General features: G+C 46.0%; 1 protein-coding gene across 2 annotated transcripts in view; it reads right to left on the bottom strand.

Moving 5' to 3' along the window:
• Window positions 1-9,244, bottom strand: part of Slc7a8 (solute carrier family 7 member 8) — a 57,901-nt gene extending 48,657 nt beyond the window's left edge. The window contains exons 1-2 of one of the 2 annotated variants that reach the window (XM_005370475.3): window positions 8,870-9,244; window positions 8,231-8,447 (exon numbers count right to left, since the gene is read on the bottom strand). In XM_005370475.3, the coding sequence (XP_005370532.1) occupies window positions 8,231-8,387 (157 nt within the window). In that variant the 5' untranslated portion in view covers window positions 8,388-8,447; window positions 8,870-9,244. The remainder of the gene's footprint in view (window positions 1-8,230; window positions 8,448-8,869) is intronic. The other variant, XM_026777670.1, reaches the window with a different exon arrangement.
• Window positions 9,245-15,207: the final 5,963 nt, after the last annotated feature.

Genomic DNA, 15,207 nt, shown 5'->3' with positions numbered 1-15,207 from the left:
GGACAGCTCTGCCTGAGATCTGATCCATCTGCAGGCACGCTATGAGACCGTCGGCCCAGCAGTGATGTCACCGACGCTGATGCTGAAGAAGATATTTAAAGCAAACCAATGGGAACACCAGTGAGCATGACAAAGGATGAGGGACGAGGCGATCGATAAAGCTTTTCAACTCTAACTTCAACCCTTCTATAAATAACACAGCTCAGAATAGACTTGTGAGATGATTTTGCTTCCTAGAAATGAAACTCCCCCGTGCTCAGCACAAGGCCTAATCATGCACAATCACAGTTAAAACCCTGAGCAGCCCCCATCTATGCCTAGCAGCCCTGGGCTCCAGCCTGCATGCTGCCATCGCCAGGTGTCCCCGGAGATGGGCGTGGTGAAGACTGCTCTCTGTTGGCATGCTCTGGGAGGCCAATAAGATGTAGCGCATCAGGGAATTAAAACTCAGAGAAGGGAGCCAGTGGCTACAGCTCAGTTGGAGAGTACTTGTATAGGGCAGAGCAGGTCCTGGGTTCAAGGGTCAGAAGAGAGCAGTTTCTAGCTCCCCGGGGCTCCCAAATGGTCCTTGTTTTCTGTAGATCAGAATCTTTTCCTGGAACAGCCTGCTTCTGGCTGCATTTTGAGATCTTGCCCATCATCCCACAGTAACAACAAGAAAACATGAAGAACAACAGAAATTCCTGAAGCTTTTTTTTTTTTTTTTTTTTTTTTTTTTTTTTTTTTTTTTTTTTTTTTGGTTGAGTTGGGAACAGATTGCTGGCTTAGCCCTGCCAGGAAAGCAGAAACCTCAGTAGCCTTAAGAGAAGGTCTGGCCTGTGTGTGTGGCGCCATCTCCCTGACCAAGTCATTTGATTTGCTCACAGTGTTTTTATGTCTGCTATGTCACCAATGCTGAAATGAAACGGGCTCTTAGGTCTGCTACTTAGTGTCGTTTGTTTTGTTTTGTTTTTGGAGACAGGGTCTTACTAAATAGTCCCAAGCGCTCTGAAATTTACTATGATGTGAACCAGGCTGGCTCTGAAGTGTAACCGCTTTCCTGCTTCTACCTCCCAAGGGCTGGGATTTCAGGCAATCAGTCCCGGTTTAGGTACTTTTAAAAATCTTTACTGGGTACTACGGTTCTTTCCTAGTATTTCCTGCTAGTCCCTTATTCTGCACAGCTCTGCCCTTAGAGGGAACATATTTGTGCCAGAGAGCTGCAAGTTCAAACAAACTGCCCTTGAGCTCTCTAGTTCCTGCAGGCAGGAAGCATGCAACAGGATGCCTGGCCCCAGCCACCTAGTACTCCATGCTGGGAGCATGTCTGCATTGCTCGAGGACCCAGGTGGGCATCCATCTCTGCTATCAGCTGCTCATTTACCTACATGAAATCTTTATTTTTATCCTGGTGCCAACTGCGCAAGGTTCCTTGAAGGTCTTGCCGGGCACTCTGCACATGGTAAGCAGAACACATTCGCGGGATGGTACTCCTGACTAGTATACTGCTGGCTATACCTTTTCCTACTCACCAAGATGTGTTTGTTTTGAAATGCTTTTAAACTGGCTTCTGTCCCAGATTCTCTTTGAGAACAATGACAGTTTTAACATATCTCCATCCTGAATGAACCAAATCCTAATAGTCCCCTGGCTTCTTTAAAAATAGAACATAAATTTAAGAAGTACATTTTCAGACTTGCTCCCTCTAGTTAACGTTCAAGAAATGGTTCTGGAATCAGACACTAATCTGTGCCATTAGAGGCTAAACTGTAAACTCTTCTGAAGGGGCGGAGTCCACTACACCCCTCCCCCTCGCTCACACACATTTGCTTTCTCTCTAGATCTCTCTCTCTCTCCCCCCAGCTTCACTTGTGTAGTTCAGGCTGGCCTTGAATTTAGCATCCTTCTGCCTCAGCCTTCCAAGCACTGAGCCAACAGGTGTGAGCTGACACACTCGGCTCGGATACTCCTATTTTGAAAAGGCTTCCAGTGTCGCCCACCCATGGTTTCTCCAGATCCCACTCCCAGGGCAGCCCTCCTCCATGACCCTCTCCAGGACCACCTGGCACGAGCCAGCTCTCCTCCCCTCTCTCTGGATTGTTAGAAATGGTTTTGGACTCAGACATTTCAGCTACCAGCTGTGTGGTCCTCAGCAAGTTACCTCCATGACTCCAGTTTCCCATATTTAAAGTAGCTATAACATATACTTCCAAAGATTGTTGACAGGATTAGATAAGATAATATCTGCAAAGACCGTACAGCACAGTAATTGGCATTTAGTAAGAGCTCAATAAACAACCATTCTGTTCTAGCTGGGTATGGTGGCATGTAACTTTAATCCCAGCCTTTAGCAGGCTGAGAAAGGAAGTTAACCCTAGGTCAACCTATACTACATATCCTGCCTCAAAAACAAGCAACCAAACAAACAGAAGTCAGATGTGTGCTTTGCATCTGAAATCTCAGCGCTTGAGAGGCTGTAGTCATAAGACTGCTACTAGTGTGTGGCTAGCCTGGGCTACATAGTTACAAGGACATCCTGAATTAGAGAGACCCTGCCTCAAAAAAGTTATTGGATGGTGGCACATGTCTAAAGTTGGAGGCTACCCTCAATCACCAAGTGATTTCTAGTTCAACTAGACAGACGTAGTGGAACTTTGTCCCCTCCAAACAAAGAGGCTGGATTAGCCGTGTAAGAGTGCACACTGCTCTTTCACAGAACCAGAATTCTGTTCCTAGCACTCATGTTGGGTGGCTCACAGCTCCAGCTCCAAGCTGTCTGATACTCTCTTCTGGCTCTGAAGGCACTGGCATGCACATGTCCACACACAGAAACACATTTGCATGTATGTATTTATGCATGCATGTATGTATGTATTTCCACTATCACCAAACACAAACAAACAAGTAAATAAACACTAGCTAGTTGTGGTGGCACATGCCTATAACCCCAGAACTTGGGAGGCTACGGCAGAAGCATTGTTTGAGTTAGATCAGCTATGTGGCAAATTTAAAGATGGTATCAGCTGCATAGTAAGAACCCGTGGGGAGTCAGTGCTGCAGCTAAACCTAAGTCTGGTATTGTCGCAGCAAGTATCCCTTATGAGCACACAGTATGCTGAAAACATTACAAACACACTTTTCTTAGACTCTGTGGCTGGCTTGTTTGATTTTAGGCCTAACTCCCACCTCTTCCAGCTAAGTACCTGAATACACCACTGGTATAAAGCTACCTAGATATTAGGGAACTCTGTAGACCCATCCCTCACATGGCCAGGAAGGGAATTAATGAGAACATGACCTGTGTTGGACAGCTGCCTCAGACTGAGCATCCTTGGAGTTCCTGTAACGGTAGCAGAGGCACCCTCAGCTGCACCCTGCATCCCTTACACTAGAACTTTCCTCTATAGGAATGCAGCAATGACGCTTTATCTATACAAATAAGGACCCCTGCTGAGGTTTTCAAGGAAAACGCCCATTTGATGTATAGTAATAGAAACAGAGCTGGCGAGACTGCTCTGTGGGGGGATTGTACCGTCACCCAGCCTGATGACCCGAGTACAATATCCAGGACTCAGAGAGTAGCATTAGAGAACTATTTTCCCCAAGTTGTTCTCAACCTGCATACACATGAGTAGTACACACACACACATACGCACAACATGCACACACGCACACACACATGCACACACGCACACACACATGCACACACATACACATACGCACAACATGCACACACGCACACACACATGAGAAAATAAAGAAGAGATAATAATGCTTAAGAGTTTGAAGCTCCAAAATTTTTCTTTGTATGACCTTTGGCAGACTGCTTATCCCTCTGAACCTTCATTTCCTTATCTATGAGAAGAGATAATGCGTGCCGGGCACATGGAGGTTATTGTGAGGGACGAACAGATACTGAGTGCCTGGCATCGCGCGTGTACTGAATAATGGCTGTCAATGAGAGTTTTGATATCATCAGCAAATCGCTTTTTCTGTTCCCACACCCTTCTAGGTTTAGGGGGAATTTACATCCACAGTGCACCTGCCACCACGAGGGCCCTTGACCAGCATACACCTGAAGGCAATAGCCTGACAGGACCAGGATAAAGTGTGGCTCAGTGTTAGATCTCTTAGGGCCACCACTGGCAACAACCAGAAAAACTGAAAAGCAACAACTATCCAGGTGGTTGAAATTAATCCTAGCTTAACAATTCACCAAGCTAGGCTCCCAGCAGTCTTTTAGGTAAATGTCCATTGCTCACGGTTTTTGGTTGTTTTTTTGAGATAGAATTTTGATGCATAGCTAGACTGCCCTTGAACTCATGACCCTATTTCCTTAACCTCTGAAGTATAGAGATCACTGTCAAGGGCTACCATGTCTGGTTTAGACAAATGCTTTTGGGCTGGGGGACTGGGGATTGAACCTGGGGCCTTGTGCACGATAGACAAAGACACACTGTTGAGACAGCCTGCAAGGACTGGGGATTGAACCTGGGGCCTTGTGAACGATAGACAAAGACGCACTGCTGAGACAGCCTGCAAGTGTTTCCTCCCAGCTATCTTCCTGAGTCAACTCATTTCAAGTCACCCGAGTGACTGTTTACTACTAGACACTCTGCTGCACTGAGGATTCAGAGCTGAACGGGACTTCTCTCCTCTCCTGCCCTCTGGTCCTCACCTAGCCCCAAACTCTCCACAAGGGATCACAGACTAAGCCATTACTTGAAATCTCTGTTTCCATCCCTGAAGTCCTTCCTCCCAACCCACTCCTGAGTCGGGAAAACATTCCAAGCAGACAGTCTTCAGCCAAGCAGCAAGAAAACAACTGTGTCAAAATTCCTTTATTTACAAAATCTCCAAGAATCGCCTTCACTACCCCTCCCCCACATCGTCCAAGAGGCCTTCTCTCCTCTTACACTGCCCCCTTCACCTGCTTTTACCCCAGATGCCGCAGAACTACACCACTGTTAATTGTTGGTGCTCCCCTCTTAAAGGACAAGGATCTCATCACCCTGAGCTGACCATAAACAACTTTAGAGCATGGCTCTCTATTGGTCCATCTTACATCCCATCGTAACTGTTACTTCTAGTCATCTGTGGTGACTGTGGATAAAGTTTTATGAGCTTATATGAAACATATTTTAACTTATTCTTTTAAAAACTAGCAGGATGTGAAACAGATCCAAGGCGCATGCTGCTCTCCCACACAGAATCTGATTCACTTAGGAAATTACTTGGTTCTTTCCTTTTCTTTCTGGTTTTTTTTTGAGATAGGGTTTCTCTGTGTAACAGTCCTGGCTGTCCTGGAACTCACTCTGTAAACCAGGCTGGCCTCGAACTCACACAGATCCGCCTGCCTCTTTCTCCTGAGTGCTGGGGTTAAAGTTGTAAGCCTCCACCACCTGGTTATTACTCACTTCTCTTTTAAAGAGATTTATTTGGGGACTGGAGAGATGATAGCTCAGAGTTTCAGAGCATTGGTTGCTCTTCCAGAGGACCTGGGTTCAGTTCTCAGCACTACATGGTGACTCACAACTATCAGTAACTCCAATCCCCTCTTATGGCCTCCATAGACACCACAGATGTGTGAAATATACATGCGAGCAAAGCACCTATACACACAAAATAATAAACTAAAATTATTTATTTCTATTTCATGTGGTTGGCTGCAGGCATGAAGCCATATGCACTGCATTCATGCCCGATGCCCTTGGGTGCTAGAAGAGGATGTTGGATCCTGTGGAACCGGGATTACAGGGGCTGTTAGATGTCCAATGTGGTACAGGGAACGAAACCCAAGTCCTCTGCAAGAGCAGTGTGTATTCTAAAACAAACAATAAACCTGTTTTAGGTTTATTTGTTTTGTGTGCATACGTTTTGCCAGCTTTCATGACACCCATGGGGGTCAGAAAGGGGTGTCAGGTGTCCTGTACCTGGAGTTACAGATGGTTGTGAGCCACCATGTGGTTGCTGAGAACTGAACCTGGGTCCTCTTGGAAGAGCAACAAGTGCTCTTAGCCACGGAGCCATCTCCCCAGTCCTTCCTGTGTCTTTTCAAATCACTTCAATTATCTTTCTTCCACCTGTGGTAATACTGAGCACCGGATTACAGGGAATGGAAAATACAATCTCTTATGTTTGCACTTGGCCTTGAAAACAACTGAATTGTTATCTCCCACTTGGAAACCCATCCAGAAGAGGACAAAAACCACCTTCTCTTCACTTGGGGGAACAGAGAAAAGATTTTGTCCCATGTCATCCTTAAGAAGAAAACTCTTTCTCAGCTTATCTTGAGTGAAGGCAAAATGATTCTAACACTCTAGAAAGACATCCTGACTTCCCTAAAATCACCTGGAGTATTTGGGCCAGATTTGTCAATCTTCTTGTCATCAGGAGGAGCTCTTTCCTCTCTCACTAAAGAGTCACACATTGGGCTGTGGATAGAGCAGTAATATCCACCCTGAAATGGTACTTATTATACCTGAACATGCTCATTAGAAAAAAATACTTAAAAAAAATTAGAAAAAAGTTAAAACACACACACACCCCAAACCTTATTATATAGGAAAATATTCTCCATCTATGAAAAACTCTATATATTGGGAAATGGGTAAGCAAAGCAGAATCTGGAAGAAAAAGGTTGTGAGTGTGTGTGTGAGTGTGTGTGAACATCTGTGTATGAATCAGACACTTCCCAAGGGGGGGCGGGGAATGCTAATCCTATCAGTCAAATCGATGAAAGACGTAACAGCCTCTGGCCTATTTATAGATCTTAAATTGTATGTGCTATACAGATTGAGTACCAGGTTGAATTTATATTTTTTTTCAGAGCAATTCAGATAAAGGAAAGTAAAAGAAACATAAAATATAACAAGAAAAACCGTGACTAATTGTTTATGGAACTGTTCCCACACAACATTGTTTTTTATAACTGCGAATTCTTAGAGTAATTAGGTAACAGTCCGTTTTGAAAAGGGGTTGGAGAGAACACGGTCACTGAAGTCGGGGTGGAGAGGTGAAGAGGATTATCTAAATACTGCAGTGATTTTATTTGACTTCAAGGATGCTCTCCAGTGTCACTCTTGCTCTGAAGCCAAATGTCCCTGAGTGGTTTGTGGAACACTGTGCCATGTGCCATCCAGAGAAACTAACTCACGGGCAGCAAGACACTGTACACCTTCAAGACAAGTACACAGCGCACAGGAACTCCAGGAGAGACAGCAGCAGCACCTCTGAGGCTGAGAGGACCTCTCCCTGGGAAGAGGCCCTCTGCCAAAGACAGCAGCCTAAAGCCCCATCTTTGGAGGAGGAAGACAGTGACGAGCCACTACCCAGTGCTCAGCTCCTGGGCTTCCTTACAAAGACAAGAATGTCTGTGAAGGCATGGAGTTGTCTCTGGAAGCCCGTGCCTTGCACAAGAGCTGTTGGGAAGAGAGCCTAGACCAGCACTCTCAGAACAGCCCAGGCTCTTCTGAAGAGCTTTCACGCAGGAACACACACTTCCCTCCTCAGTTCCTTCTCTAACCCACACTCTAGGTACTCCCAATCCCTTCCGAGACCCTCGCAGGGTCTTCTGTGGGCGTTAGTGCACAGGTGCCTCCCACTAGGCAACCAGAGAAACGGCAAACTCCACTTAGAGCAGAACATAGTCCAACCAGCCGGTTCCCCTTCCATATTTTCCTCATCTATGAGACAGGAAGAACAGCCTTGTGGCATCTGTTGTACAAGGGCTACATCGGAGGGACCAGCCTACAGAGTCAGAGCAGTGTTATTACTGTTTTTGCTCTTTGCATGACATGCCGGCCGCAGAGCTTCATAACGTAAGACAACAGAATACTAAATATGCTTCCGAAGCGGGTGCACAGCCCGCTGTGGGTGGCTGCTAAACGCTAGTTAAAAATCTAGTCTCAGCCTGAATTAGGATCTCCTGGATCGGAACTGCCTAGGGACGAGCCGGAAAGAATTTGTTACACTTTAAACAAATTCCCAGGCAATGCTTGGGACGCAGGGCCAGTCTGGTTCCTGAACTCTTTTTGTTCTGTTCTGAGGAAAGCACCGCTCTGCCTGGCTTGGCTGAGGCGATGTATGACAGACATCACTCTCCCAGAGCTCTTGACCAGTGACTTGGCCAGCGCAGGTGGGGGTCAACACAGGTCTTAGATAAAGCAAAGCCATGGAGGGGTTAATGTCCCACGAGGACCCCGGGAGAGGGGATGGGATGGTGCTGGGGTCCTACAGGACCTGGACTCACCTACAATGATCCCACAGGCGCTGACCAATCCGATCTCTTTCTTCAGGGCCACACCACCGCTTCCCGAATCAGTCTCGGCCCGAGGGCTGGTGTCTGAGCTGCTCCCACCCGGGGGGTTCTTCGCAGGGTTGTTTCGGTGTCGGGCCCCCTTTTCCATCTTTATCCGTAGGGTTCGGATCTCCACCAGCTAAAAGGAGCTGTCTCTTTCTAAACGCTTCTTGTGCGTGTAAATGTATAGTTACGTGGAAAAAGAGTTCCCAATTAAAACGCCCGTTTCAGAAACAGAGAGCGCTCCTAACCTCTAAAAGTGACAGCAAATGAGAGAGAGCAGCAAATATTCCCACTCTGTACTGACACGTGTCACTCCTGCTACCAGAAAGGGCAGTGTTTTTAAAAGGGAGGTGACCGGCACTCAGGAGGCAGAGGCGGGCGGATCTCTGAGTTCGAGCCCAGCCTGGTCTACAAGAGCTAGTTCCAGGACAGGCTCCAAAGCTACAGAGAAACCCTTTCTCGAAAAAAAAAAAACCAAAAAATAAAAATAAATAAAAAAATCCCCAAAACCAACCAACCAACCAAACAAACAAACAAAAAAGGGGAGGCAAAGAGCATATATATTTAAATATAAAAATAGAACTGTACCAGCGACTCCAGCTGGAATTCTCCCGAAAGGGTTTATCTTCAGAAGCCCAGGATGGCTCTGCTCGGCTGTGTACCGGGCGGCGGCTTGCCCTGTTCGGGATTCTCTGAAGCCCTTCTAATAAACAGATCGCCTTCACCTTCCCTCAGTCTCTCTTTTACGAGGAGGGTAAAAGTAGTTCTCGCTAGCTGAAGGGGTGGAGACGAGCCGTGCTCAGGTACTTTCTTCTCGCTCCTTGGCTCTGGATCGGATTTCCACCTGCTGTGGTTGGCCCTTCTCGCCCTTCTCTGGTCAGAGCTCGGCGCTCAAGCCTCAAACAGCCCCATCGCTTGGTGCCGGCAGAGTGGCTGCTGCGTTTGCGAATGTCCTTCCTTCCCTTTCAGCGGCGGCTGGTGATTATTTGCGGCCGAGAGGCTCCGCCCCCACCTCCTCCTAGCCATCCTCAGCCGCATCTCCTCCCCCCCCTCTATTTAAATATTAGTGTGCCCCCCCCCCGCAAAGATCACGGAGAAAATGGTTTAAAACATTTCTATCTTTTTCCTCCTGGTGGAAGCGAGGGGGAAGGGTCGGCCGCAGGGAGAAGTCACTGGTCAAGGCTGCATCAGGTCGCACAGCTTTTCTGAGCTCTGTAATGCCACGGTTTTGCAGGCTTTTGATGCCTTCAGAAAAAAACTGGCCCGTGAGGTGTGGATCATTTGAGGACAAGGTCGAGAAGGCTGTAAGAATAGCATCATCAAGCTGTTTCCTGCAATTGGGGCGGGGGTGGGGGTGGGGAGGGGCTTTGATAGTGGCAGCATGGAAGGATTTAAGGCTGAAGAGTTTCTTTTAGGGACTATCATGAAAGGTAAATAATATCATCAAGAAGATGCAAGGTTCATCTGAAGCATGATAAGGAGGACTCTGATTTGCTCCCATAACTACTAATACTTAACTCACCTATAAATTATTTGACCTTCAGATGGGAGAATTGCAAGCCCCTCGCTGATTACGGAGCAGGTTTACTGACAGAGATGAGCATCCTTCCAGTACATTGTGCCTCCACTTCCCTGAAGAATTTAATTTAAAACTGTTGCTTTACCTCAAGAACAGTGTCTATTTCTAACTGTAAAGTACTTTGGAAAAACAACATGAAATAATATTACAGACAATGGTGAAAAACTAAAGTTTTTTTTTTTAACATACACATACACACACACAATTATTTGCTTTAAAATAAGTTTCAAAAATAAAATTCCAAAGGGCATGGTGGCACACACCTTTAATCCCAGCACTTGGGATGCAGAGGCAGGTGGATCTCTGTGAGTTCAGGGCCAGCCTGAGTCTACATATTGAGTTCTAGGCCAGCCAGAGCTACACAGTGAGATTCTGTCTCAATAAGACAAAGAACCTACTTTCCCAGTCTGACCAGTAGCTACACAAATCTGGCTTCACTTTCGGGAAAATGTTCTAAAATACTTGAGTATTTTAGGGAGATAAAAACTAAAACCCTTTAGGATGGGGTTGGCTAAGCTATCTCGAAGAGCTTTCCCGGATGGGGCAAAGTCCTCCCAGCAGCTCCTCTCCCATCTGCCCCTTGACCACCCAGCTCAGCAAGTATCGAGAGGTTTCAAAGGTTAAGATCTCAACCCCTTCTCTCTCTGTTCTCTGTTGGTTCAAGATATAGCAGATTGAAGGCCTCAGCCAAAAAAAAAAAAAAAAAAGCCGGGGGGGGGGAGTAAATCATTTTCAACAAAAAGAATAGACAAGGTTTGGAATATATAGCATAGACCTCCATGGGAGAGAGTGAGGACCGAGTCAGGCGAAAATAAAGTGGTGTGAACTGTCTCTGGCCTTTCTTGACAACCTTCGAAAGCAAGAAGGGAAAACTTGATGGATTCATTATTAAACAATCCAGTCTTAAGACTTCTGCTCAGAGTTCAACATCAAAGGATAAAATCTTTCTGCTCCCCAGACACGAGTTCTTTCAGTAATGTCTGGTAGTTCTAGTTAGGATGCGGTTGCAGACAAGCACGCGGTGGGTCTGAGAGCCCTCCCGTCTGAAGTGAGTGCGGATGAACAGTGGTCTGGACGCTCCAGTTCCCCGGCCTGAGAAGGTTGGGAGAGAAAGAAATTATAAGTGCAAAGAAACGTTGGGGGTACACGGTGTGTCACCAAAGGAGAAAGGGAGGCTTGTTAAAGACTAGTATTTCCATTTCTTTAGTACTTGGAATCTATGAGGGGCTTGCAGCTATTTATTGATGGGAAAATATGAAAGCTAGGAAAGGAACCTCCTTTCCTCAAAGGGACTTTAATTTATATGTCTCTAGGCTGCTGTGCTGACATTTTTGTGGTATAAAAACTGTATATGTCAGGTTCTCAAGCAACTAATATTAAACACAAGAAAGGAATAAAAGTCTTGGTGTAATATGTTGAGAAAAAATTGTGAAAAATTAATTGAAATCCCTTACATTTTGATCACTTAAGCTATAACTTTGATCCACATTTATCTTTGTACTTTTTCCTTTCCTTGTTGCATTTAAATAGTGGTTTGCAACTTTTCTGAATAATGTCTCTTTTTTCCTTCCCCATTAAAAATTTAGATAGACAAAGCCAACTTGTTATTGTTTAATTTTGAGTCAGGGTCTCTCTACGACTAGCCTAGAACTCACTAGGTAAATAAGGCTGGCCTTGAACTCATAGTGATCTACACCTCTGCCTCCTGAGTGCTGGGATTGAAGGAACTAACCCCTCCCCAAAACTTGTATTTTAAGAGTTTTAAAATATTAGGCCAAGGCTCAAAGAAATGTCTTATTAGAGGTCAAAAAGCAAGCATGGGATCTGCTTGTGGGCCAGCAGATTGTCACTGGCTTACACTGAACTTTCTCAGGACACTGTAGCGAACTGTCAGCCTTTTGGTTTCCTTCGCTTGGAAAGAAACAAGACTTATGCTTTTCTCCTCTTTGGTGGTGGTGGCTTGAGATAGGGTCTCATTATGTAGCCCAGGCTGGCCTAGGGATCTTCTGGTCTTAGGGTCCTTGTGTTTTTGAATTAATGTCATAACTGATTTTTTTTAAGAGACCTGCTTTAATTTCAGCACTTCCAGATCTGTTCCGTGAGACTCATGAGCCTTAATCTAGCCCCTGACATGTACCGCTGTCTTATACACACACCTCTTTTTGAATATTTATCAAGTTCTTACTTTAGTATAGCCCTACTTCCAGTATCTGAAAGACAGTGCTCATCGTTTTCTTGCTGAAAATAAGAAGAAATTGACCCCTTTAACAAGGAAGAAAGTGGTTAGGAGGGGTCGTTTTCTCACAAACTCTCATGACCTTAAGAGAGAGAAAGACTGTGTGTGGCTGACACCTAGAGCCTGAAGAAGGAGGTGGCCTGAGGACACGCTGTTGCAATGGCTAAACTCTCACACCCGACTGTCCCTTTGGGAAACAACTGGTAAGAAGTATTAGTACCAAAGCACAGAGCATAGAAGTTAGCCGGTCTATTTCTGCTTTGCTTCCGGAACTAACGGCACTTTATTCTTGCTCTTTGTCACGGAGCTGTGGAGTCCGAGGTCACTAATGAGGGACCCGACTGTCCCCTGTTCACAGCCCATGCCGTGACTCTTCTCAGAGCTGTCCAAAGCCAGAAGGAACCCTTCTTCAAAGGAAAGCCGCAGACCGGGCCTGAGAGCTCATGCTTGTAATCCCAGCACACAAGAGGCTGAAACAGAAAAACTGCTGTGGGCTCAGGGCAGTCTGGGCGACTGTGAAACTTTCTTGAATACATAAGTAATTATGCAAATAAATGGTGGAATGCGGGTGCCTTGGCACCAGAAAAGCTAAGTCGGGGATCTAGAGGCAGCCTAGGCTGCACAATGTCTAGTCAAACCTAGGCTACACATCTCCAAAATCAAACAAGTCCAAAACCCATGGGACTGGAGAGAGAGTTCAACAGCAGCACTTACTGCCCTTGTCCGGCGCACAGGCTCAATTCCCAGCTCTCATGTGGCAGCTCACGACCATCTGTAACTCCATTTCCCGAGGATACAATGCCCCCTTCTGGTCCCTATGGGCACTGCATGCATGTGGTGAGCAGACAGACATTCAGGCAAACGATCCATCCACACATATAAAAGTAAAAGACACAAATCTTTTAAAATATTTATTTCTGAATAAATAAACTGAGTCAATGAGATGGCTCAGCCAGTAAAGGGACTTTCCAACAAGCTGAAAAACCCGAGTTTGATCCTGAAACCCACATGGTGGAATAAGAGAACCAACTCTTGCGTGTTGTCCTGTGACCGCCACTCTATCGCATACATGTGCATCACCCCTGACACACACACACGCACGCACACACACACACACACAGAGAGAGAGAGAGAGAGAGAGAGAGAGAGAGAGAGAGAGAGAGAGAGAGAATAAGTAAGGTAAAAAAGTTAAAACTCGTAAAGAAATAAATTAATCAAAAAATGAGATTTAAGCCAGGCAGTGTTGGGGCACCTGGGAGGCAAAAGTAGGGGGGGTGGGTTCTGAATTTGAGGCCAGTCTGGTGAACAAAGTGAGTTCCAGGACCGAGGGAAGTCAGGGCAGGGACTCTAGGCAGAAGCCGTAGAGGAGCATTGCCTACTATCTTGTTCCCCATCGCTTGCTCAGTCTGCTTTCTAATACAATTCAGGACCGAGCTGCTGAGGGGTTGTACCTTCCACATCGATCATTAAACAAGAAAATGCCCCCCCCCCGGCTTGTCTACGGGCCGATCTCATCGATGGATTTTCTCAACGGAGGGGTCCTTCTTCCCAGATGACCCTAGCTTGTGCCAGGTTGACAAAAACCAAGCTACACACTAGAGATCTCTGATGATCTCATCCAGAGACACTCTTCGGAGCCTGCCACCCGACCAATACATCAGAACGTCCATGTCCCTTTCTCTCCTACCATCTTAGTTGATCTTAAAATCAAAGTCAGCCTTGGTCTCTGTTTTTCTATCCTGAATTTCATTTTCCAGGCAGTCGTCCCAGGTGTGGTATTAGATCTTGTCTTTCTGAATCAGGTCACTTTGTGCCATCCTGTCCTGCTGCCTGCGGTCCCCATCCCACCATGAGCCACCCAGCAGTTTTAGAAGGAAAAATGTTGCCAGGCACGGTGGCACATGCCTTTAGTCCCAGCCCTTGGGAGGCAAAGTCAGGTGAATCTACATGAGTTTGAGGCCAGCCTGGTCAACGTAGTGAGTTTCAGGACAGTCAGAGACACACAGAGAAATCCTGTCTCAAAAAAAAAAAAAAGAAGAAGAAGAAGAAAGAAAGAAAAAAAAAAGAATTTAAAGTTTCCACAATAAAGAAAAGGTAAAAGCCTGAATCTTAGCCCTTGAGAATCAGAGGCAAGAAGATCAGTTTCAAGGTTAACCTCAGCAACATACGAATTTTAGGCTAGCCTGGACTATATAAGACTCTTAAACAAACAAACAAACAGAAGGAACAAGACCCTGAAAACCAAGAGCAATGAGAGCTACTTGAAGAGACACAGGCTAACCCGATTTAAACATGCGTGCTGTAGGCACGGACTGAAACATCACATGGTACTCCTCTAACTGGCACAACTTTTATTTTTCAACAAACCAGTTGAAAATAAGTTTAATTAAGAAACAAAAATGAAACGCAAACTAAACTCAGGAAAGTCTCAGATCCACCTTCTCCTATAGTACCCTCTGCTGGTAACTTCCTGCCATGGCCAAGCTTCCTCTCACCCACATTTCCCAGGCTGTATTATTTCCGCAGACCACCTACTACTTGAAGAAGCCACCAGCTTAGAAATAAAGTCTGAACTTCTGAGCTCTTCGAAGCTGCTCCACACATCCTTCCCCATCATCCCACTTGAGCCATTGCCATTGAGTCCCGTCAGCAACCCTGGACCATCCTATGCTTTCCCACATTAGGGTTGGTACTGGTGTCTCTTCTGCTGGCAGCGTGTGCGGCTCCCCTACTGCCGCTGCATAACAATTCACCTTATTTAGGCTTATTCAAACAGCCCTTCGAAGCCGGGCGTGGTGAAATATGCCTGACTCCCGGGATTTGGGAAATTGAGACAGGAGGGTTGCAAGTTCGAGGCTAACCTGGGTTACAGAGCAATAAACAAACAAGGGGCCGGTGAGGTCGTTCAGCTGCTAAGAGCAATTGCTGTACAAGTCTGGTGACCTTAGTTCAAGACCCCACACCCGTGTAAACGGGAACACTGGGTCCATGAAGTCATTCCCTGACCTCCACATTTGCTCCAAGAGATGGGTCCTCCTGCCAGTTTATGCGTATGCACGCACGCACACACACACACACACACACACACACACACACACACACACACACACA

Source organism: Microtus ochrogaster, unplaced genomic scaffold, assembly GCF_000317375.1.
Source record: "Microtus ochrogaster isolate Prairie Vole_2 unplaced genomic scaffold, MicOch1.0 UNK80, whole genome shotgun sequence".
In the NCBI taxonomy this organism is placed as follows: domain Eukaryota; kingdom Metazoa; phylum Chordata; class Mammalia; order Rodentia; family Cricetidae; genus Microtus; species Microtus ochrogaster.
Note: the sequence above shows the minus strand (reverse complement) of the source record. Positions and strands in the feature narration are given on the sequence as shown.